A 25,518-nucleotide genomic window follows, 5' to 3' on the forward strand; every position below is an offset into this window, starting at 1 on the left:
TTCAGAGGAGCCTAACCTGAGAAGCAGGCTATTTGTGTAGGCCTCACCACAAACCCATTTCTTAATGAGGCAGAGAGATTCTTTAAAATGTGATAAGAAAGAGCTGAGGGACACTGACAAAGTTACTATTTGAGGGAATCATGGCAGTTTTTCTCTGGGGAAACATAGAGAAGAGAAGATCAGGCATATCACTGGAAGTATGTGTGTTTAAATGTTAATTTCATTATATTATCAAATTGCAGTTCTTCAGGGAACTGGAACTTGCTTTAAATTACATTCAGGGAGACGCATCAAACTTAAATAGCTTACATAAAAGACACACTCACATAAAAAGAAAAACACTGGAGACCAAAGCTCCTTAAATTTTTTTGGATTATATTCCAACTTGGGGGAGGGTTGAATGCATTCTACCTCTAAAGCTCGATCATTACATTTCCAAAAGATTTCTGCAGTTCATCCAAATTTGATAGGGTAAGATTTAAGTGCCTATTAGTGTTCCTGACTGGGCACTTCTGCTGCTTTGGCACATAAACAGTATTCCAGTATCCAATGGGATATGCAGTCTAATACAGCTTTAAGCTGGCAATACTCCTGAGTAGTTTTTAGTGTTTATCAACTCAGTAGGTCAAAAGTCTGAAGACACTGGGTGGAGCAGCAGTAAGCTACAAAACTCACAGTTGTCCTCCTGAAAGAAAAAAACAGAAAAGAGAAAATGTGTAAATTGATGATAGAATAAATTAGTTTTCTCACATTACAAACATTTTTGTTCATTGTTAAAATATAAGGTGAGGCATTTAAAGAAAAAATGCATTTCCCCCATAAAACAACAGCAGTTAGTTGAGGATTTTTTTGTTGTCGTTATTAGTAATTTTTTGATGAGTAGTTAACAGTTCAGAGATGGTCAGTCTCTTTTGTATATTCTAACTTCCTTTGAAAGGAATTAGAGGGGTGGCTAGTTAGATAGACCACCAGCCCTGAAGTCAGGAGGACCTGAGTTCAAATTTGGTCCTAGACACTTAACACTTCCTAGCTATGTGACCCTGGGCAAGTCTCTTAACCCCAATTGCCTCAGAGGGAAAAATAAAAGAAAGACAAGAATTGAAGGCTTTATCACATGACAGACTTCTTTTGAAGAATAATGCCATTTTGAGATACAATAGAAAAAGCAGCAGTGAGGTTAATGTGTATAATGTAGCATTTTAACTTGTATTCTCCCTCCCTAAATTTTTCCTTTAAGGCTGAGCCTTATTTTTCTAGATAAGGAGTTTTTTAACTTTTCGTGTTTTTAACTTCCCTTGTGGAACATAGGGACCTCCATCTCAGAATAATGTTTGTAAATGCACAAAATGAAAACTTACAATTATGAAGGAAATCAATTTAATTGAAATACAGCTGTCAACATTAAAAAAAATTAAAAGACTGAGGGTTTAGAACACTTTTAGATATTAGTGCTATCTCTGACCTCAAATTATCTAGGACCACTAAAATGCTCTGCACAAAGAGATATATGCTTAAAAATGCTTGTTGAATTGAATTCACATGACAGGTATTTTCTAAATTATGTTTGAATAAAGTATTTTTAAACTTTATAATGCTTGATATTTTTTAAATCAACTTTAGAGGTCCCGTAACATTTAAAAGGAATGAATCACAGATTCTTTTGAACAACAGAAAGGGACCTAACAAATCATCTGCCTCAGCTTTTCATAAAAGGCATGAATCTCTTATACAGCATTTGAGAATTAAACATACAATTTCTTGAAGGTTCTCAGTGACAGGTAAACTTGTTTCTATAATAATGCTCATTTCATTGTTGGACAGTTCTAACTGTTGGAAAGTTTTTCTTATACCAGTCAAAATCTTTCTTTCTTTCATCCATTGGTACTAGTTTTAGTGATTAAGTCTATTCCCTCTTCCATATTTCTTCAATTTTGTCATCTGTTTCTTATAACACGTTTTCCAGAAAACTACTCCTAGTTGTCTTCTAGTTTGTTAATATTCTCCTTAATTCATGCCCAGGACTTTGGATCAGCCTAATGCCTATTAGATGATGCACAGTCAAGACCAGAAATCCCCCCCTCCCCCCAATCTTTCTAATTTACTTATTCCTGTCTAGGTACCACCATTCTTTCAGTCACTCAGGCTTACCCATGATGTTATTCTTGACCCCTCACTTATAGTCATCCCATATATCCTAGTATATTATTAAGTGTTTTCATTTATACTTTAACAACATCTCTTGCATATAGCCCCTTCTCTCTAAACACACCCTATCATCAACCTACTGTCTGGGCTATTTAAAAAACCTGCTAGTTGATTTCCCTGCTTCAAATCTCTTCTAATTCTAGTCCATCTTCCATTTAGTTGCTAAAATGATATTCCAAAAGCACAGGTCTGACCAAGTCATTACCTCCTTAATACATTCCAATGGCTCCCTATAACATCCAAGTTTAGATATAAAATCCTCTGTTTGATTTTTAAAGCCTTTCTCAATATGGACCCTTCCTTCCTTTTCAATCTTCTTACCCTTTACTCACCTCCCTAGACTCCATTCTTCATTGATACAGGTCTTCTTGCTAGGCCTCTCATATGGCACTCCATCTCCCAACTCCCTGCCTTTTGCTGAGCTGTCCCCCAAGGCTACAAAGCCTTCTCTCCTCACTATTCTGATCTAGCTAATTTAAGACAGCTCAAATTCAACTTTCTAGAGAGGCTTTTCACATCCCCCTTCCTCCTCTCTGAGATTACTTTTCATTTTCATTATCTATAGCTTGTATATATAAAGTTTTCTTGTTGTTTCTTCCATTAGAATATGAATTCCTTGAAGTCAGGAGGTTTGTTTTTACCTTTTTTTGGTTGGTTGTTTGTTTCCATAAAGTTTAGCATAGTACTTAAGAAATACTTGGTGACTAACTGAAAATATTTCTAGTAGGGTCTGATTAATGTATAGAACAGTTGAGTCTATTTCCTTGCTTGAACTGGTACTTCATTTCTATTAATATAGCCTAAGATTATAAGGGCACATTTTAAAATCTGAAGGAAATAGCTCTAACCCTTTTTGCAGCTTTCCCTTATCCTCTGAACTAAAAGTATCTTTAACTACTTCATACATTGCAATCATCTTTTATCTAGTATGCTCTTTAAGCTCCATCATTATTTCATAAATATATTTATCTTTTAAAACTGTATATCTGTACAACAGAATGCTAGTTTCTTTTTCTTCTAAAATTTTTTTTAAGAATTCAAGTTTCTAGAGGGTAGAATATTTTGATTTTGCATGCTAAGCATCTTACACTGTGCCGTGAACTTAGTAGGTACATAATAATAGTTGTAAATATTACATTTTAATTTTTGTACAATGATTTGATAGCCTAGAGCAGAAGACAATTATAGCCCATAGGCTGAATCTGGTCTACTGCCTGTCTTTATGCAGTAAAAGAACTAAATAACTATTTTTGGCTTGCCAGTCATAAAAACAGGTCTTGGCCTGAATTGGGCTCACAGGCCACACTTTGCTGATCAATAGACTAGAGGCCCCTAAAATCCTTCTACTGCTAATATTCTTCAATATGCTGCTTCAATCTGTTGTTGGTGGGAAAACAAGATAATTAAGCTTTTTTAGATCTGTATCTAAAATAAAATTAGGCTCTAGTAGGGGCCTGAGAGATTGACCTTTTATTAGTTAACTTTAAAAGTTATGTCCTATCTTATTACAAACAAAATAAAAAACAACCCTTCACTCTCATTAATCTTTTTTCTTGCCTTGGATTTGTTGACTATTTCTCATGGTTCTTTTCCTTTCTTGCCTGATTGATGGCCCCCCCATCTGCTTATTTCCAAGACTTCATTCTTCATTCTTGGCTCTCTTCTCTTTTCTCTCTATAGTCTTTTCTCTAATAGTCTAATTTGCTCCTATGACTTTAAGTTATCAATGAAAACTCAAATCCTCAATCAATACAGATTAAATTATGTTCATTATGGTTTACTTCCTAGGGTAGAAAAATGAATTAATACTAAGAATTATAACAGTGATTTACATATGAGAAATGGAGATTAATATGAACAGACCATAAGAAATACAGAAAATATTTAAGAATTTTCTTTCTTTCTTTCTTTTTTAAACAAATTCCTAATAATAGTCTTATTTCTCATCTTTTTTACATTTAAAATGTACCCTTATATTTTAGGCTACATTAATGGAAGTGAAGTACCAATTCAAGCAAGGAAACAGACTCAACTCTTCTATATATTAGGCAGACCCTACTAGAAGTATTTTCAGTTAGTCACCAATTTACTTTAATTTCAAATTAATCGAGGGTTTTAAGTTTTATTGCATACTTCAAAAATGTCATTATAACTAATAAACACAACCAAGCTATTCTCACAATAAAATTTAACCAAAACTTCAGACTTAGATAATAAAAAATAATAGGACCAATTTGAAAAAAGATCTACAATCCATATACAATCTGCTTAAGCTGAAACTCTGATAATCAGAATGTCTAACGAAGAACAAGTTGAACACTGCTTTCTTTACAAGTCATACAGCTTTCCTAAGAAAGCATTTCCAAAATAACATTTATGTAGATTTTTTGGCTTCTGACCAAATTTAGGCTTTGGAACTTGTTTTTATTTCATAAACTCACATTGCTTATAATCAGAAAAGTATCTACTGCAGAGACTCAGCACGAGATTCAGCAAAGTATCTTTGGAAAGATTATATATCTGCTTGAGTGAAACAAATAGAATGAATTCTATTTTTCTTCTTTTAACATTGCTATTTGAAATGGCTTTAACCAGTAATAACAAGACTTTGGTATTATTACATAAACTTGTTTTTTAGTACTTTGTATAGGCTGTCACGACTTCAGAATTATTCTACATTAGGTCATTAATTATAAGTAACAAAGTCCCCACATTTACTATTCTTGGATTAATTTATAAGGATAAGTTTATATCAAATCATATACGAATGAAATAAATCTCAAACAAATTGGTCTGAAATGCCAACTACATTTTTGGGATTCAGCTAGCTAAACCTTCTTTTCTTTCTTCTAAGATAATTATGCAAATTGTAAATCATTTCACAGAAGGGACACATTTCACACCTCTACCCTTGATTTTTTTAAAAAAGAGAATCTCTAAGCAAAAGAATCCAAATATAAAAAGAGGTAGGATTTTCTTTCACTAAAAGCCCAGTGTTCATAGGATAATCATCCTTTTCAGAAAATTGTTATGGTTCTATTTTTGTACTAATAAGCCCCCAAACTTTGTAGATTTTTCTTTCAAGTAGGATCTTTAGATTATTTTGTTACTCTTGATCTTATAACAATATATACTGCTACAAGGGCACCCATTGTTCAGTTACTGAAAAGAATAGTTTTGATGGGAAAGCCCTGGATAACTCTATAAGCATTATGGCAGCTGTGTGACATGTGACATGTGTGTTTAAAAAAAAATAAATCCTGTCATAAAGAATACAGGGAAACAAAAATAGTGTGAAGCAAATCTCATAAAATTTGTGGATTATACATAACTATCTTAACAATAGTGGTGGGACAAGGAGGGGAAAAAGCACTTCAACTCCATACAAATTTAAGAACATTTTCTAGAACCATTATTAACTGAATGTGATTGGCACAGACTAGATTTCGTGAAAATAAGAAATGTGGATTTTTGCAAACACATTGAGTAATTAAAAACAAAAAAGATATTATTCCTGGTTAATGTACATCTATATATACATATATTCAAACAAGCAAAGAAAGAACATTTATGATTCAATTTGATTTAATTAGCTGCAAAACAGTATGTAGGTAATATAGCAAACTCAGGTAATAATTTTCTTTTTAAAAAGCAACAATTTCTTGAAAAGTCAAATTTATGTTATAGACAAAGTGATATAAATGACTTATGAGAATCTGAGACTTAATTACAAGTGATACACACATGTATGTGTTTGTGAGTAAGTTCATTCACTAGAAATGAAGAGTAATGTATTTGGGAAAATAAGTATAGGTAAAAATAAAGCATAAAGTGCTTTAAAAACACTATTTAAGAACACTTATGTATCCTTCTACCTGTTTTTAGTTTGGGGAAAATATTTTGTTTTTCTATGTTTATACCATTTAAATAAAATTATTAGTGACAACTTTTTGTTTATATTTTTAATGAGTTCTCTTACTTTTCAACATCATAGTTGATTTACCTGAAGATGTATGTCTTGTAAAATTTTCTATTTATAATTTTTTTGTCCCTAAAAATAGATAAGCAGTGTAAACACAACAACAAAGTTCTATAGATAAATCATTATAAATTATGCAAGAACATCATTATACTGGACTATTTGACTGCAAATAAACCTCAATTAAATAATCAGCTCATGTCACTATCATTTTGGGCATTTAAATACTATGTTTATATTTGTAGACACTTGGAAGTATATGAAATGGCTAAATTCAAAATCAAATAAATGGCTTCAAAATTAGGGTTGAGTATATGCTTAGTCTTAACGATATTTATTTAACACCCTTTGCCTCAGTCAAAAGTGCTAGCTCACAGAAGGTGAGCTTGTTTAACTTAGTCTTCTATTGTGAAATAAGACTTGTATAATTAAAACACACAAAATACCAAATTCATTTTCATTTGGGAGTTTCAAATTACAAGTTCTTTACTTGGAAACAAATGAACATTGGTTTCAGGAATGGAGTCCAAAATAGTTAAATGCATTAAGTAGCTAATTGTTATCCTCTGCTGTGGACATTAAATGATGTTTGGTCAGCTAAGATAGTGACAAGTGTTTATATATGTGATTATTATTATTATTATTTTTGCTTCATAGATCTTTCTGTTAAATTTAATCAGTCAACAATTTTCTACAATTTAGTATTTTGAAATAATGTCTTTTTGGGGATGTGTGGAGGAACCTTAAATGCCAGCTTTCAACATTTATTTAGATATTGGGTGATCTAATGTATTATTCTATGATATACAACACAAATGATAGTGATTTTAAAAATGAATCTTATCAAAATCTCTTATAGCATATGACATAGCAATACAATTGATTTTATTTTCAGCAGTAAGACATTATAGATTTAAAGACAAGCATTTGGTTTTTAATTACAAAAGAAAGTACTCTAAATGACCATGTTAGAAATTGTAGTGAATTCTTTTATTACAATCTCCATGGCAACATGGGAAGAAACATGGCTAGTGGACTGAGATGAAAGCCACAAACTCTCAATTTTAAATCCTATCCTAGCCATTAACTCATCATGTGGCCTTAGGCAAGTTACTTTGCACCTTGACACCTACAGCTTTCCTGCTACAAAATGGGCAATGCTGGTGGAATTCATTAAAATGTCACCATTTTAAGTGCTATGTAGCAAATGGTTATTTTTGCTGGATTATTACTATTAAATCTATAATCTTAGATTACAAAAAAACTGCACCTGACCTTCCAGGATTCAACTGCTTACTGGTTTTAGGAGAATGTATTTTTCACCTTAGTAGACAGATAAGTAAATGTGATTGACTTTTGCAGAACGAAAGAATGTTGGGTTTTTCCTCAACTATCTCACCATAAAGAACAGAAACGTGATTTCATACTAGAGGTCTCTCCCTTTTAAAAAATTGATTACTATGGGAAAAGTACTTTGGAAAATCCATTTTAAAAATAAGTAGTAATTTTTTTCTATCTAGCTTCTCCTGGACTACCTTGATTATTATTTATTTGAATAACTATTTGTATTTCATAATTCCAATTTCATATTAATAAGAAAGGATCACCACAGCTCTAATGTGCTAACTTCTGATAAAGGCAAGATCTTAAAAAAAAAAAACAAGTTGAAAGGAGCAGGATAATAAACACCATTCACATATTTCCTAATCATTCTCATGAACTGAGATTGTATCTTTTTCATAACAAACTATAGCATAATTGAAACATTTTTAATAAAGAAGTATCTTGTTAGTGCCTATGGAAATATTGCACGATATTTTCTGATCAATACTTATATTAATTTCTTTTTTATCTGGAACTTCATTATCTAGAAACCTTAGCAATTAAAAATACAGCTCATGATCCTGATTTGGAAGGATAGAGGTCATATAGTTTATACATTTTACTTATAGTTTCCAGTTAGGTGGAGCTAATCACACTGCTTTACACACAATTATATCAAACTTGGTCATGTGGCTTCCTAGACCACAGTCAGATTAAGTGCAAATTAGAAAGGAACAGGGAAGAACACCTATAAAATAGCATACTGACATCAAGAAAAAATGACAAGAAATACCTAGGTAGAGACATTAAGATTATTCTAAGAATTTTAAAACAATATGCTGTGACTAAATTTTGGTTAGGAAAAACAACTTTAGAATGCCCCTATAGTTCATAGAATTGACTTTTAATCTGAGAAAAGACCTTGGAGATAATATAGTCCCTGATAAAGATATCATCATAATATAGCATGCTAATTAATATAAAAATGATGACAATTATTATAAAAAGGTCAAATTATGCACAGTATATATCAGTCTCCAACATCCTCTAAGATATAGCTTGGAAGCACATTTCACTAGGATAAGGATTTCCCTATGGCAGGACTTCTTAAACTTTTTGTACTTTTTGTTCAAGAAATTTTTATTTGGCCCAAGTATATAGGTCTATAAAACAGGCATACATTATTAATCATAATTCTGTGGCTCCACATTCAGTTATGAGATCCCATATGAAGTTGTAAACCACATTTTAAGAAGCTGGGCCCTAAGGGGATGGACTGAAAATTGAAGCTAGATGAGGTACCTGTACCCACCCTTTAAGTGCTATTATCACCTCTTTTCTCCTTTCTTCCCTTTCCCTGCCTGAAGCTGAGAGCTGCTTATAGGGGTGAGTAGGGAATTCAGAATAACAAAATTTCCACTGGTGGGGAGGTAGATGACTACTAGGAGAGCTAGAAAGCATATGGCATTTATACATTCAGGGACTTCTCAAACTGTTACTAAACCCTCAGCAAAGACATTCGCCTAATGCTTTACTAAGAATATATAAACTAATTACTTATAAAGCAACCCCCTTCATAATATTTTCCCCCAAATCATCCCTCATTCTGTCCTCTTTTATTCCTGGTATACTCACCAGGTTCAGAAACATACCTAGCTATGTGACATTGGAGCAATCATTTAACCTCTATCTGCCTCAGTTTCTTAAATCATAAATGGGTATAATAATAGTACCTACTTCTCAAGGCTATTTTGAGGATCAAATGAAATAATGTTTGTGAAACACTTAGCACTATACCTGGCACATAGTAGGTTAAGCACTTCCCAACTGGACAGTTTGAAATAGACATTTGATAAGTACTTCAAACTCCCCATGTCGATAAAAGAACTCATTATATTTGCCTAGATCCTGCTCATAGCCTCCCTCTTCCAAATCTCTCTACTTTTGTTCAGGACACCACCAGTTTTTCAGTCATTCAGATATTCAACCTTGAAGACATCTTTAACTCCCAGTTCTCCTTCATCTTACATATTCAATTAGTTCCAAATCTTATAAATTCTACTTACAGGGCAACTCATGTCCAATTCCTTTTCTCTCTCTTAGCACAGCAGCTAGCCTAGTTTAGGTCCTCATCAGTTCTTATTTCAGTAGCTTCCTTACTGGTCCTCCTGTTTCAAGTGTTTGCCCTCTACCATCTGTCTAGCATACTGACAAGGTGTTAGTCCCCAAACAAAGGTTCTCTGCTCAAAATACTCCAGTAGCTCCCAATTTCCTCTAGAATCAAATACAAATTCCTCTCTTTTGGCATTAAATCCCTTCACAAGCTGGCTCCACTCTGATTATAAATTACTCCTATTCCTATACTCTATGGTCTGGGCAAACTGACTTTTCCGTTCCAAATACACAACACTCTCTTGTCTTTGTGACTTTACCCAAGCTGTACCTCTCCCTTCATCCCATGTCTGGACTCCCTTCAAATGATCTTTTATATATTATGTCTAAATATACATATTTATGTAGCTGTGGTTTCTCCAGCAGGGACAAGGTCTGTTTTACTTTTCTTTGTATCCTCAGTGCCCAGCACAGTGTCTGACACACAACAAATGCTTAATCAATGCTTGATGATTCATGGATTGAATTATCCATATTATTTATTTCTCTCTTTTTTTCCCATGAACATATAATAAATTAATTGTGAGTATGATGTGATCCCATTATGTTCCATTTTAGAATGTACGTATTTGACAAATATTTGAACTAAATATAAGAAAGATATAAATGTACATGCACTTTAAGCTAATTAAACAAAAAAATTCACATGGTGATGTCTGTAGACTTCCTTAATAAAGCAATTTTCAGTTATATGCTATATCTAAAAACATAGCCTAGGCTAATGCAAGAACAATCAAGAAATGTATGGGTGGGTGACAACATGTATATATATGGAATAAATATCCACATTAATGAGATCATAGATGCTTATAAATATTTGAATTACATTAAAATGATGATCATAAAAGTTTTGAAATGAGACAATTTAAATTCAAGTTTTCTAGAAGTATGAAAGCAGTTAATTAAGTATTATAAATCCATAAAATTCATAAGCTTAAGGTATCACATTAATGAAAGTTAAAGGGACAGGTAGGTGGCATAGTGGATAGAGCACCAGCCCTGAAGTCATGAGGACCTGAGTTCAAATTTGACCTCAGACATTTAACACTTCCTAGCTGTGTGACCCTGGGCAAGTCATTTAACCCCAAATGCCTCAGCCAAAAAAAAAAAAAAAGAAAAGAAAAGAAGAGAAGAGAAAAAGAAAAAGAAAAGAAAGTTTAAAAAATTATCACATCTTGACTGCATATATATAATCTATACCTAACTTGCCATCTTGGGCAAGAGGAAGGGAAGGTAGGGAGAGAAAGAATTTGCAACTCAAAATTTAAAAACTGAAAGTTAAACTTTTTTGCATGTAATTTAAAAAATATGTAAAAATTTTCATATTAAAATTATTATTGTTAATAAAATATTTTATTTTTTAAAATCTCTGCACTTTTCTTCAGTGAACATACATCAAATTTCAAGTTACTTAATGAAGGGATAAAGAGGTAAAATGGAAAACAAAAAAACCAACACCTTTTAGCCCCCCCCCCTAAATTCCAGGGTGTGGATTATCTAATGATCCACATATTCATTGGTTAGTAATATCTACCACCCCAAAGGGCTGGGTTAGCTATCTTATATAACTTATTTTTTTTTCTTGGCATCACTTACTGCCTAGAGGCTATTATGAACATGAAAGATGAGTAAGAAAAAAACATAAAGAATAATCTAGTTTAAATATCAATATACTGAAAAATTTTCAGTATATTACAGAAAAATGAGCTAATAATACTATTCGAGCAAATATTAAAAATGTCCACATTTTACTTAGGATAGTGTGGAGTTTTAAGGATAAGTTAAAGAACATTCTTTTATTCTACATAAATTTTTCCTTTTATTTGCCTCCTGTATAAGGTTGAAATCTCAATGTACTTTTTAGTATAATTACCCCTGGTGCAGCCCTGCCATTGGTGTCTCTCTCAGGGGAAAAAGCTTTGGGTAGACAATAGTAAACATTGGCTCACTACAACGGTGACAATGTCCCAGAGGGCAGTGTAGCAGTTCCAGGAGACTTTTGGGTAATGAGATTGGAGATAGGAAGTTCAAATCTGTAAGATAAGATAAAACCATATAAGTAAAATAAAAGAACAATTTAAATCAAAATCAGTTTTTTGAAATCATGCTTTTCTTAAGAATCAAATATGTTCAAGTTAAAGGTAAAATGTTTACCCTTTTTGTTGTCTGCTACTGATGTTTTTATTTTAGATTTTAAAAGTGGCATTATTTGGAAAAGGAAGTTATTTCTATATTTTTAACAGAAAGATTAAAAACACAAACCACACTTATTAGAGCAACCAGAAATAATAAAAACAAACAGAAGCATTTCTAGACATGAATTCATCAGGAGAAAGTACTGAAGATTTCTAAAAGAGTCAGAAAAAAAAGGAGAGAAAAAATGATGGTATTGAACAATGATTTATCAAGTTCTCTAAGGCTATTGTATACTTAATACAAATTTAAAAAATGAACCCGCATTATATTTATTTTTAATAGAAAAGATTGGAATATTATAAAGAAAGCAAAAATTTTTTCAGTCAGACTATCCTCAAATTTTCCCACAAGTTGTCATTAATTAAAGATGGTACTTGTAATGTTGATTTGGGTTTTATGAAATGGATTTTAAAAGATGCACCTAAAGGCTGATGAAATTTTACAAAAAATGAAAATTTTAAATGGATCACTATTATCAAATAAAATCTAAAACATATGTGGATTTGTTTAAAAAAAAACCAAACCAAAAACCATTAAATCCTTAGATATTTTCTTCATATTTTCTCTATGGATAAGGATTCCATAAGAATCACTTAGCAAACTGTAATTTCATCATAGTTAAATCATTTTACGTTTTAAAAACAATTTAGATCTATATTGTATTAGTCAATGAACTATGAATGTATGTGCCATAATCTTTTTTATACTATAAAAGCAAATTAGTAGTTTCAAAAGACCTGCTTTTGAACTATTTTCCTCCCTGTTGTTATCTGAAGGAATCCTGGGTATCTTTCCCACAAATACTATAAAATCCAAACACTGACAAATATTTTCCAAAGCATGAATTCCTACAGTTGAACAGGTGTATCTCATGTGCATGCTTTAAAACTAGAAAAGCCACAGGCCAGTTTTCAACAATGATTTTCAATTGGGGAAGAACTAAAACATCTCAGTTGTCATACTGTTCTGAAACAGCCAATGGCTCTTAATAATTTTTCTTTATGAATACCAAGACTTCCACTTTGCAGCTAGGAGCAAGCACTGTTGGAAGAAGTATTCAATTTTGTCTTAACAAATATGCTCTTTTCAATTTATTTTCCAACTGAAAATTATTCTTTTTCCATTTAAGTCAATGGACAACCCAAATCTTTTCCTGGGAAGTAAATACAAATGTTTCCAATTTCCTTTGCTAGTCAAATTTTTATGAGATGACATTTATAGGACTGCTATCTGTGTCTGCAATTAGAGTTGAAAGGATCATCAGAAGACAAACTTTTTTCCTACATTGTGCATTAAAATAGTAATTGAAACAAAAACTTTTTTTCCCTCATATAAGAACATTTTAAAAAATCCAATATACCTTTTATTAACTTGTAGTAGGTGTTATACAGACTTCTCATGGCTAATTCTTGCAAAGGCAGGACATGATCAGTTTCTGTCCCTATAGACTTAACTTCCGCTGGGAGGAAAACAGTTAATTGCCCTGATGAGAATGAAAGCAGCTTCACCTCTGAAACTTGAATGGGAGAGCCACAGCTGCAGAGAAATAAGACATTCACAAAACTGTTAGCACTAATTTTTTAAAATGTCAATAAAATTCAATAAACAAATATATATATATATTTAAAATTAATGAGCTTTGCTTTGAGTGGTTAATTTTTCAAAATGATCAGATGCTAACCTGATTTTCTTAATAAAAGATCTGAAAATGAAAATATAAATTTATCAGATGTTTGATTAAGTAAACATCAATTTTATAAAATATCTGGATATTTTCAGTAACAGTTGTATACAAATATTAGATTCTGTTTTGGACCACTAAGCTTAAGAGGATCTACATTTTGCTTTTATTTGTTCAATTGTTTTCTTTTTAATACACTGCTCCCCAACTAAAATAATGATGATGAAAAAGAAAAACAGAGGAGTAAAAATGAATAAAATCAAAGCTTCCAGGATCTTGACTTACTATGAATGAATTTACAAAAAAAGTGACTTTAAATAGCACTAGATATCTCCACTGACTTTCAGTGAATCCTTTACAAAAAGTAATTTTGTAAGTTAATAAAATAAATAAAATATAAAATAAATATATAAATAAAATAAATAAAAATAATTTCTATCCCTTGTTGACCCTAATTTAGTCATGGCACCATGGGTTAGTGTTCTTTAATTGGAAAGCTAATACCTAATTTTATTATTGTTGTTATTTGTCTAAGATTATTAGAATGGACAAAATACCACAACCGTTTTCATTTTTTAAAGTTTAGTTGACATCTTTTATTTATTACACTTATAAGTTTTTTACTGATATGCTTTAGGTCTTCCAGAATGTTCCCTTGTAACAAGAAAAAACAGTAAAGGAAAATGTGGCTAAGTCTGACAGCATATGCATAATTTTATACCTGCAGTCTCCTGCCTCTGTATTAGGAAAGGTTTCATCATTTCTTCTCCAGGACCAAGACTGGTCATTACATGCAATCTAAGTTCAGATGTCTTTTAATATTGTTTTCATTTACATTTTCATGTTCTTCTTCTTTAGACAAATATTATGTGCTAATAATATCTTGGTTCTTTACAGAACACAAAATTAGATAAAAGCTTCCCTTAGCCAGAAGTGGGCAATGGAAGAAAGAACATATTGGATTGTTATTCAGAAGACTTGGGCCACAGGCCCAGATATGAACCTACTAGAGTGTAATCTCATACAACCCTTTTAAAGATTAGATTTTAGTTCTTCATGAGAAAGTTGGTCCAGAGACCAACAATACAATACAACAATCCTACATAAATTACATTTTAGGAATTTTCTATAGGAAAAATCTGACAGACTAGAGAAGTCATCCCACTATTAAGTAGAGCTTATCTTTGCCACTCATTTAATCTGACAAGTTTTTGAGTACTGACCATTTGAAAGATACTATTCTAATAAACATTTTGGGGTATATAAAGATGCATAATATGTGATCTCCAGACTCAAGTTTATAGTCTACTAGGAACAGATAAAACATTGTCTATTGGAAGCAATCAAATTATCAATAAGCATTATTAAGTACCCTTTATGTACCAGGCACTAGGAAGACCAATTAGGTAGAAGAGCAATTCATTTAGGAAAGAAGTATGTTATTATGACATAATAACAGCAATCAATATTTAACCAATTCTTTAGATCTATATTTATTTTTGCTAAGTGTTTTGAAGTAATATCCATATTGTATATCTATGTGTCTTAGTAGATGCTCAAGTATTTTATACATTCTGTTGTGACTTTGATTTTTCTGTTATTGCTGGGTTTTGTGATAATATACAGTTGGTAATATATATTTAAATGCTGATAATTCATGATTTTTCCCCTGAAATTTTGCTGAAACCATTGTTTCAATTAAGTTTTAGTTGAATCTTCAGAATTTTTTAGACAGATCAAGAAATTTTACTTGAGCTCTATGGAGCCCCAAGGCAGGGAGGGATGGGTAGACTTCAGAGGATCTGTGAACTTAGATGAAAAAATAATATTTCCATTAACTTCTAGCAAAAATTTAGCATTTTCTTAAAAAAATGGGTAGAGAACACAAACTACAGTAGTATTAGCAGTATAGCTGGCAACCAATAAAAATGTAAATACTTTTACAACACATTACAATTGAGAATATCTTGAAATAATGCTTATGCTAATCACTATTTCAAAAGAAGAGCATATGTATAAGTAATATGGGAGGCATACTAGAAGCCCAACTTCTGGATTTGTACTTAGTCAAAACTGCAACCTATCAAAGTATTTTGAATAATAGTTAACATTTACATACTGCTTTAAAGGTTACGAAATGCTTTCTATATATTCTCTCATTTAATATTCAGTGTTAGAAGGTAGATAAACTCACTGGTTTCTAATTATGCAGAATTTTGACCTATCCATGATTGCCCATCTTGTAGGTTTCACTCATACTATATCAAAAACTTGCCATCCGGTGTCCACCTAACACACTGGAGATTGTTCTTATGTTCTCCTAATTGAACAAGGGCAGCAGTGGCACATTGAGTGTTCACTTATATCATCTCTTGTTTTTGTCCTCTGAACAGCCCATCTTCTTTTCTAAGCAAATATCTCCTTCATAATACCTTTTTACTCCTGTCATTTAAAGTTCCTTGTTGGTTATATTTTAAAGCTTACATAATTTTTTTGAAAGTAGCTGGTTCTGAAGAAAAGTGTGGGAGAGGAGAGGTATTAGATTGACCACCAAATTGAAGGTCTAGAGCTGCTGTGTTGACCTCATTGTTGTATTCCTTTGAAATCTCCCAGTGCTATGCCAGGAAACTGAATCGCTTCCATTTGAATTGTTTTAGGAAGATTCTGAAGATTACCTGGCAGGATAAAATACCAGCCATTGAGGTCCTTTCTTGAAAGTAATCCAGTCAGCTCACTTTTCTTCTACCAATTTGTCAGTCAATCTGTTGGGCAGCAAGCATTTATTATATACTTACTACATGTCAAGCAGCAGTGTGTTAACAGGTAGAGAAGCAAAAACAGTTTCTGGTGGCAAGCTTCTAATCTAATGGGGGACACAACATAGACACCAATAGGTTTATAAAACATTTATAGAAAGTAGATGCAAAGTAAACTGAAAAGGGAAAGATTTAGCAGCTGGGAGTACTAGGAAGGGCTTCATGTAGATGATGAACTTTGAGCTTAGCCTTGAAGAAAACTAGGGAAATTAAGTAGCCAAAATGAGGAAGAAGAGCCTAGGAATGTAGGACAGCTAGGATAAAGGCATAGAAAAGGGAGACAGAGTAACTTGTGCCAAGAAAAGCAAGTAAGCTAGCATGTCAACATTATTGATGCGTAAAGACTAAAATATAGGAAGACTGAAAAAGTAGGAAGAGATTGAGTTATGAAAAGCTTTAAATTAGTAATAGATGATTTTATATTTGATCCTGGAGGTATAAAGAAACCATTGGAGTTTAATAAGTGGGAAAGAGAGGGAAGATTTGTGCTCAATAAAACTCAAGTTGGTAGCTGAGTAGAGATTAGATTGGAGTGAGAAAAGATTTTAGGCAAGGAGAGGAATTAGAAAGTTACTGAAATAAGTCTAGGTGAAAAGTGATGGGCTTCCTGAACTACTGTTGCTGCTAAGGACATTGCCTCATACTTTTTCAAACTTCACAAAACTTCCCCAAATTCTCTATGGCTTCCTCTTCCCCAATGCTTTTTGCTAAGAACTTTGCCTCACATTTCATTGAGAAAATTGAGGTCATTAACTGAGACCTTCTTTTCCTTTCCTTATCACACATCACTCAGATGCCATCCCCTCCACTAATCTCCTTACCTCTGTCTTACATGAAAAAAAAATCTCTCTCTCCTTCTCTCTCTCTCTCTCTCTCTCTCTCTCTCTCTCTCTCTCTCTCTCTCTCTCTCTCTCTCTCTCTCTCTCTCTCTCTCTCTCTCTCTCCCTTCCCTCCCCCCCCTCTCTCCTTCCCTCCCCCCCCTCTCTCTCCAATGCAAACCACTCTACATATACAAACATTTACAATGATCCAATTTCTTTTCATCTCCATCATATACCTAATTTCTTTCTAATGTTCAATCTCTCCCTATTTTCTGCTTAACAACATGGTCATGTCTTCTCAATCCTTGGGGGGAAACCCAACTTTATTTAATCCAACTATCACTGTTGGCGGTGTCCTGAATTATGGCTCTTTCTGTTCTTAGTTAAACTCCTTGAGAAGACTATTTACAGTTTCTCTCTTCTCAGTGGTTTCTAAACCCTTCACAATCCTTGCCTAGAAGCTAGAAGGTTTCTGTCAGAGCCATTCATTCCACTGCAATTCCTTGCCTTTTAGGTCTCCCACAATTCCATAATAGTTACCTTGTCCCTGGGTGGTATGTTTCTCCTCCTATCCAACTATATATAGCATAACCTAATCTAAGATTGAGTGAGGCAAAGCCCAATCAAGTGATCAAAGGTAGACAAGAAATGTGGCAGAGAATGGCCTTTTTTACCTTGTCAAATATATATACACACATATATTATCATTCTCTCATTCTCTCACTCACTTAAATTACTTGTATATAATAGCATCACATCCCTGATCATAGTTTGCTTCATGAATGAAGGATAAACAATAACCATTGCCTAATGCCTTGGGAAAATTCAACTTAGGATATCAACACAGGAGAAGGCCCAGCATCTAACTCCATATGATAAAAAACAGAAACTCATTTCTCAGTGATCAGTATTCCCCACCCCGAGTTCATTATATTCTCTATTATTATTTTATTCTATTATTCTATTATTCTATGGCTATTCTTATATAAATCCTGTTCTCTATATCTCTCTGTCTGCTCCCTAATTCCCATTTTCCAGCTCTACTATATGACTTCACTTCCCACTCCAATCTTCCCATACTTTCTACTATATTCTCAGGAATGCCTCTGCTACAGTTAAGAATACTTCTTTCAGTCAAGTCTTTTCCTTTCTCACTTGCATTTTTTTTTTTTAATCTCCCTGAGATCTGACTCCTTCCTGATGACACAATTTACCTGGCCAACCTTCTCAGCATCAATTATACTTTCAATCATCATTCCTAATTCACTAGTTGTGGTAGGAGAGTTGACAAATCTCTCTGCATACATAAGTTATCTCACTTCCTCCAATCTTATCTAAAAGCCTTCTGTAATATCTTTCTCACTAATCTCCCTATATACTGTTTGCTTCTCTACTTCTTACAAATAAACCCAAGTCTCTTCCATTCTCAAAAAACAAACAAACAAACAAAAAAAAACCCCAACCCCTTCATTTGATTCACCCATCCACAATAATTATCATCCTTAATGTCTTCTCTTCCTTTTCTTGGGTAAATTATTTAAGAAGACCCATCCACAAGAGGTATTTCTACTTCCTACCTTCTTACTCTCAACTTTCATTAATCTGATTTCTGTCTGCTCTTTCAATTGAACTTTTCTTTCCAAAGTTACCAATGCGTTCTTAACTAAAAAAAATCTAATGGTGTTTTCTCAGTTCTCATCCTTCTTGGTCTCTCTGCAGCCTATGATACTGTAAATCATCCTCTTTTTAATACTCTATTTCTTGGGTTTGTGACATTGCTCTTTCTTAGTTCTCTTCCTACTTGTCTGATTCCTAAGGCTCCTTTGCTGGGGCTTTCTCTAAGTCATGCCCCAAAATATAGGTGGCCCACAAGGATCTGAGCCTTCTTCTCCCTCTTTGCTTTCTATTTGATGATAGAAATTATTTCCTATGTGTTCAATTATCTCTTTGTAGTTGATTCTCAGATCTGTTTATCCAGCCCAAACTTTCAGGCTTGTATATCTATCTCATTAATGAACATCTCAAACTCAACATGTTCTAAACTGAACTCATTATCTTTCCTTCCAAATTCTTCTCACTTAAAAACTCCCTTTTTGTCCAACAAGAGTACTGCCTTCTTTCCATTTATCTAGGCTCACAAAGTGTCATCCCTGACTCCTCATTTTCTCTTTTAACTCCCATATTCTTCACACATGAAACACATTACTAGGGGTTCTCAAACTATGGCCCGTGGGCCAGATGCAGACCGCCAGGTTACGGCAAATGGGCTGAAAGGCAGAGACAGAGTGGGAGTTTTTGTTTTTACTATAGTCCAGCCCTCCAACAGTCTGAGGGACAGTGAACTGGCCCCCTATTTAAAAAGTTTGAAGACCACTGCTCTATGATGCATTCTTACTTCCTGGAACTCCCATTTGTCTATTCTTTCTTTAAGTCTCAGCTAAAGTCTCATCTCTGTAAGAACCATTTCCTAGCTCTCCTTAATCATAATGCTTTCCACATGAAGATCTTGTTTGCATATAGCTGTTTGCATTTTGTCTCTCTTAAAAGATGACCTCCATGAGAGCAGGACTCCCCCCAGCCTTCTTTGTATCGACAGCACTTATCATAGAACTTAGCATGTAGTAGGGTGCTTAATAAATTCTCATTGCTTGCTTGCAAAAGTGTGGGATATTGCATATGTTGTTCATTTTTTCAATGTTGATTTGTTTTATTGATTTTTTTTCCTTTTTCTTAAAAAGAAAACGTAAGGAGTTCTTCTGTAGAAGGAGTGAAGGGGAAGCATACTTCAGGAAATTTAATTTTTGTAAAAATAAAAGATACCAATATTTATTTACAAAAAAGACAAAGCTATACGTATCACATGTTTTTGAGAATGTTTGATGTATTCCTAGCAATATTGATAAATTGCCCAAACATTCCAGTTTATGGAACCTCAATAGGATTCTGCTATTAAGAATTAACACACATTTATTAAAAGCTTGTTATATACAAGCCACTGTGCTAAGTGCTATGAATAAAATGTTAAAAGTAAAACAGTATTCTCAAAGAATTTACATGCTAATAGAGGATATAGCATGTACATATATGACTATATATAAAATGAATTCAAAGTACTCCTCCATCCCTTCTTATGAATTTAGAGAAGGAAATAGGTGAATCTTATATATTAATTGCCCTCTGAATCTGTTCTCATTGGTACTTCTTTCTTTCTCATAAATGTGTTCTTAAGGTCTCTGGTTTCTCACAGGTTTTTGTACATTGCTTTGGAGATGCTTTCTTATTTCATCAGACACTTGGTTTTTTTTCTTTTTTAAGCTTCTTGCTTTTCTGGATTTTTGTTATAAATATAGCCTTCAGAGATATGAAAGTATGTTTTCCTTCCCTCATAAAACCTAAATGTAAAATAAATTGGAAAAACAGAATCATTTTCATTGGAAAAATTCAAGGAAACAGGAGTATATTGCTGTTCAGATTAAATAATAGTTAACAGAAATGATTTTGGCCTCAGTCAAACATAGATCTGTTTATTGCTACCATTAGGACTGAAGGATTTTGGAAACGCCATCTGTTCCACATATTCTTTCCTGTTTTTGGATCTACATTAGAGCTGCCTCCTTGCCTTTTGATTATTTTCTTTTATCATATGCCTATTTAATAATCTTTTATTCCTAAAACTGTAATGTTTTAAATCAAAATGGTGCCCATGTTAGCCACAATACATACTTTTGTGAGCCATGTTCCCTAATTTTGTTTTCTGTTTTTCAATGGCTCCAATGATATATTAGGTATATGTAATACAGTACACATTTTCCCCAAAAAACTCTATTGGTCTTTGCCATTTTCTCAGAAAATTTGAAAGCATTTGTTTCCTTCTGACAGATCATTTTTCCCCTAAAATACCCATTTTATTAAATCAACAACAAAGTACTTGTAACTCTTAAATATTTAGTTCATTTTATGTTCCCTATGGAATCTAAGTCTAGTTGACTAAGCTGCAACATAGACATTTTTGCTGGTATCCCAGTATTTTACTACTTCATTTTTTATTTGGCCATGCAAGGAAATCTACTGGGCTAAAAACTGATTTATAGATATATACTGTACTCAACCTAAATATGTAACATGATGTCTGCCTGTTCGGACCTTAATATCTAGTTGGGAAATCAAAGTAAAACACATGAAATGAGCAAACCATACAAGACCAAATTGTCTAGTATAAATTATAATGCTGTAGGGAATCTAAGTGATCTAAAGCAGAGACAAAAGTTTATGGAAAAGATGGAATGTGCAATGAGTCTTGAAAGAGTGTGATAGGTAGAAGTGATAAAAAGTGAAATATTCAAAGAGATGACTAGGAATTTTAGTGTGTTGAGGTAAAACATATCTAGGACATGATACCAGAGCAACACAGATGGCAACCTGGATAAAGGTGTGCACTGCATCACAGAGTGAAACAGAATTTCTTATGGGCTAAGATTCCTGGGTTCAGCAAAGCTAGGTTAACTCCCCCTTTCCCCAAATGAGCCACCTGGCAATTATTGCAACTAATTATTCTTGATAACTAAGTGATAAAGTCATTTTCCTTAGTACTTCTTTGTGTTAATGTAGTTAAGGAAACTTTTTAATCATTTTAAGAGGCTGAAAATGTTAAAATACTGTGGTGGTTTTTTTTTCCCTTCACTCCAATATAATCATAGACCAAAAGCAGGGCTTGATACTTCTTTACATTAATCCAAGTTATTTGGTTGGATACATTTTTCTTTGGTCTTCCCTGACAACAGTATCTTTATAGAAATAAACATAGCTTAGAGGTACAACATACTCAGCATAAACACTGGCTGTCCTAACTTGTCAGAATCTAAGGCTTTGGTAGACTGGTAGTTAGCATACTTGTCCCTGGTTAAATTCCTAAAACTTCCCCTTTCTGTTTAATACATTTATATTAACTTTTTGATAAGCATTTTATTGTACCAGAGGTCTACTACATTTAAAGGCTGATGTGTTGATCCTTTTTTGAATGTTGTAATTTTTCACTTTACTTTTTTTTTTATCCTTTTAAGACACAACCCTTTCTTGCTACTCCAAAAGTTTAAGTATTTTGTGAAGCTTTTTCTAACTTAATGTGCCTAAGCTTGTCTAAATTCTCAGGGATATAGTAGACACCATCTTCTTAGCAGAAAGGAACACTGGGAAATGAGTGTAAACTGTGAGCATTTTTTGTTTGTTTGTTTGTTTTTTTCCCCAGATTATTTTTAGTTTCCGAATACAATTCTTCCTTTGCAACAACAACAACCACAAAATTTGGTTCTGTACATATATATTGTACTTAGGATATACTATAAAATATTTAATATGTATGGGAATGCCTGCCATCTAAGGTAGGGGGTAGAGGGAAGGAGGAGAAAAATTCGGAACAGAAGGGAGTACAAGGGATAATGTTGTAAAAAAAAATTACCTATGCATATGTACTGTCAAAAAATATTATAATTATAAAAATTAATTAAAAAAAACTTTTAAAAAGTTCAATTTACTGATCATATAAATAAAATTAGATTTTCCTGTCCAAAAAAAGAAATAATTTTAAAATAGTTTTAAAAAGGAGAAGCAAAGAGCTTAGATAATTTAAAAAGTATCAATACTTTCTAAAGAATCAAGATTTAGCTACAATTGTTTCGGAAATCAGAGAGAAGATATGATCTTTCACAAATGATTAAAAAAAAACATGTATTAAACACATATTCTGTACCAACCACTGTGCTAAACATAGGGGAAAACTAGAAAAAAAAGCAAGACAGTTTGTTTGACACTCTCACTCTTGTGGAAGACACACATTAGACAAAAAGTTCAGCTGCAGAATAGAAAGTTTTAGAAATTCTGAGGGCTCTGTGGTAAGTAGGTCAGAAAATAATGGAGAAAGTATCCAATAAAACATAGATTTGGGGAACATAATGAAGCCCTGAGAACCTTATGACACAATGGCAGTGCAGATAGTAAAGCTTAGTGATCCTCTATCTCACCTGAATAGATCTGATAATTTCCAGGTCACCCATATTAAATCAAGGAACTCAGATGACTTATGGTACTTCTTCCCGGAAAAAAAGCAAAAGGACAGTATGTCCATGTGCTGATGCGTCTTCCCAGAAACCAGCTATTCGGGATGAACTGTGGGACAACATAAGCCAAAGGAAAAAAAGAAGGAAGACCAAGAGAAGGATGCTCCCCAAGTGGTTCCCAGTCTGGCTATCTGGGATGGATTCTGGGATGTTCTGGGTGATATGGCAGGAGGAAGTTAAGAGAGACATGTTACCCCTAAAGTTCCCTTTTAGGGAGAGAGAAAAGGACAAGATCTGGATTTCATTGGAATTGGAAACTCCTTCTATAAATGTAGCTCAACAACTTTTCTTAACTGCTAGTCTTACATAGTTGTCTAGGACACTGAAATGCTACATAATTTTTGTTCCACAGTGTGTCAAAAAGCTGGTCCTGAACCCAGGTCTTTTTATCTCCTAGACTAAACTTTCTATTCACTATACCTGACTGACTCTCATTATCTCTTAAATTGAAAAAAAAATGACAAAGAGGAAAACAGTAGCATTATCTCATGGTTGACTACTTAATTTTAATGTCTGACATCGATAATAGAACCAAATGAACTAATGTAAAAATACTTAAGTAAAAGGGAAGACATTATTTTAGTCAATTTCAGTCTTTAAGCAAAATGAAAAACTTGCTGAAGGGACAGATGACATAGAGGATGAGAAGGAGGAGTTGAGTTGTGAGCTGCATCAGATATGAGATCAAAATATATATACATATATGATATATGAGTTATTAATTTAAGAAGAATTTTTTTAGAATTTTTATCCTAAAGAGGGATATATACATATATATGTGTATACACACATATATATGTAAAGAACTATAAGAAAAGAAACAAACATAATATGGGAAAAGAGGGGGGAAAGGGCCAATTGGTTAGAGAGAGAGAGAGAGAGAGAGAGAGAGAGAGAGAGAGAGAGAGAGAGAGAGAGAGAAATTAGGAGAAGAGGGGAGAAGGGGAAAGAGAGAGTAGATGGTTAAAGATTTCAAAATTCTGACTGTCACAAGTCCAAAGGAATGAAGATGAAACATGCCATTTACCTCTTGACAGATGCAAAGAGAAGCTTAAAATGCAGAAGAAGATATAAATTTTCAGACCCGCCCAAGGTGGGAATTTGTTTTCCTGTATTATTCAACTAGGGGCTTTATTTTTTGTTGTTTTCCTTCAGTGGGAGAAACAAATTAATTTAAAAATAAAAATAAATCCTAAGGAATATTTATGCTTTGAAACACCTCATATATTTCAATATAAATTTCTGCTATGCAATGGTCTCTGAATTAAAACTCAGGTTCTGAACCAAATGCCAAAGAAAAATTGTAAAAATATCATGCATCATCTGGCTACTAAAAAAAGCATTTTAATTCACTACTTCAATGGGGATAGAGCTGCTACTAATATTACTGTTGGGAGTGAATGTGGAACATTTATTGAAAAATTATTTAAAACAGAAATCATTTATATTTAAAAGTACTTTATTACTAAAAAGCATGATATAAAATAAAGCAAATTTTACAAGAGAGTACATGGATAGTACCACAGAATCATAGAACTAGAAGGGAATATAATAAATTGTCTAGTCCTGGAGTATTTAATCTTTTTGTTTGCCATGGATCTCTTTGGAAGTCTGATAATGTTTTGGATCCCCTTTCAGAATAATGTTTTGTTGCTTATATTCATAACTAAAGGAAATGTCAAATTTTAGTTAGATTTTAGTGAAAATAAAGATTTAATGCTTTTCCCCCCATACAGTTCATAGTCCCTCTGAAACCCTGCCATAACCTTAGGTAAATCAGGAAACATTCTACTCCTATAGTCTCACCCTTTGTGCCCCACCATCCTTTATCTCCCTCCTTTCATCAATTATTGTATTCAAAGATTTATTTAAAGATATTCTTATTGGCTAGCTGGATAAGAGAGTGGGAATCAAGAAGATTTAGATTTAGCCAGTTCATAATGGCTTGTGAGAATTGACCATTAAATTTTTACACATTGGAAAGTAGCAATGACAATAAATCAGTTGTTTTCTTAATTGTCCAGACTTTAAAAAGTAATTGGGAAAATGTGAACAATACAAATTAAACTAAAACATGTCTCCTGAATCCATTTCCAGAGGTAGTTGCCAAGCACTTACTAGCATGCTACTGCCTAAGTTTAATTCCTGTAAAATAAAAGTTAAATTTGATGACCTTGAAGGTCCCTTCGACCTCTAAGTCTATGATCCTGTA

General features: G+C 33.0%; 1 protein-coding gene across 4 annotated transcripts in view; it reads right to left on the reverse strand.

The window, feature by feature from the left end:
• Positions 1 to 354: 354 nt before the first annotated feature.
• LRRC28 (leucine rich repeat containing 28) overlaps positions 355 to 25,518 on the reverse strand; it is a 158,717-nt gene continuing 133,553 nt past the window's right edge. For all 4 annotated transcript variants that reach the window (XM_074295039.1, XM_074295040.1, XM_074295041.1 and 1 more), the window contains 3 exons: positions 13,236 to 13,411; positions 11,553 to 11,712; positions 355 to 685 (listed from right to left, as the gene is read on the reverse strand). In XM_074295039.1, the coding sequence (XP_074151140.1) occupies positions 613 to 685; positions 11,553 to 11,712; positions 13,236 to 13,411 (409 nt within the window). In that variant the 3' untranslated portion in view covers positions 355 to 612. The remainder of the gene's footprint in view (positions 686 to 11,552; positions 11,713 to 13,235; positions 13,412 to 25,518) is intronic.

Source organism: Sminthopsis crassicaudata, chromosome 2, assembly GCF_048593235.1.
Source record: "Sminthopsis crassicaudata isolate SCR6 chromosome 2, ASM4859323v1, whole genome shotgun sequence".
NCBI classification, from domain to species: Eukaryota; Metazoa; Chordata; class Mammalia; order Dasyuromorphia; family Dasyuridae; genus Sminthopsis; species Sminthopsis crassicaudata.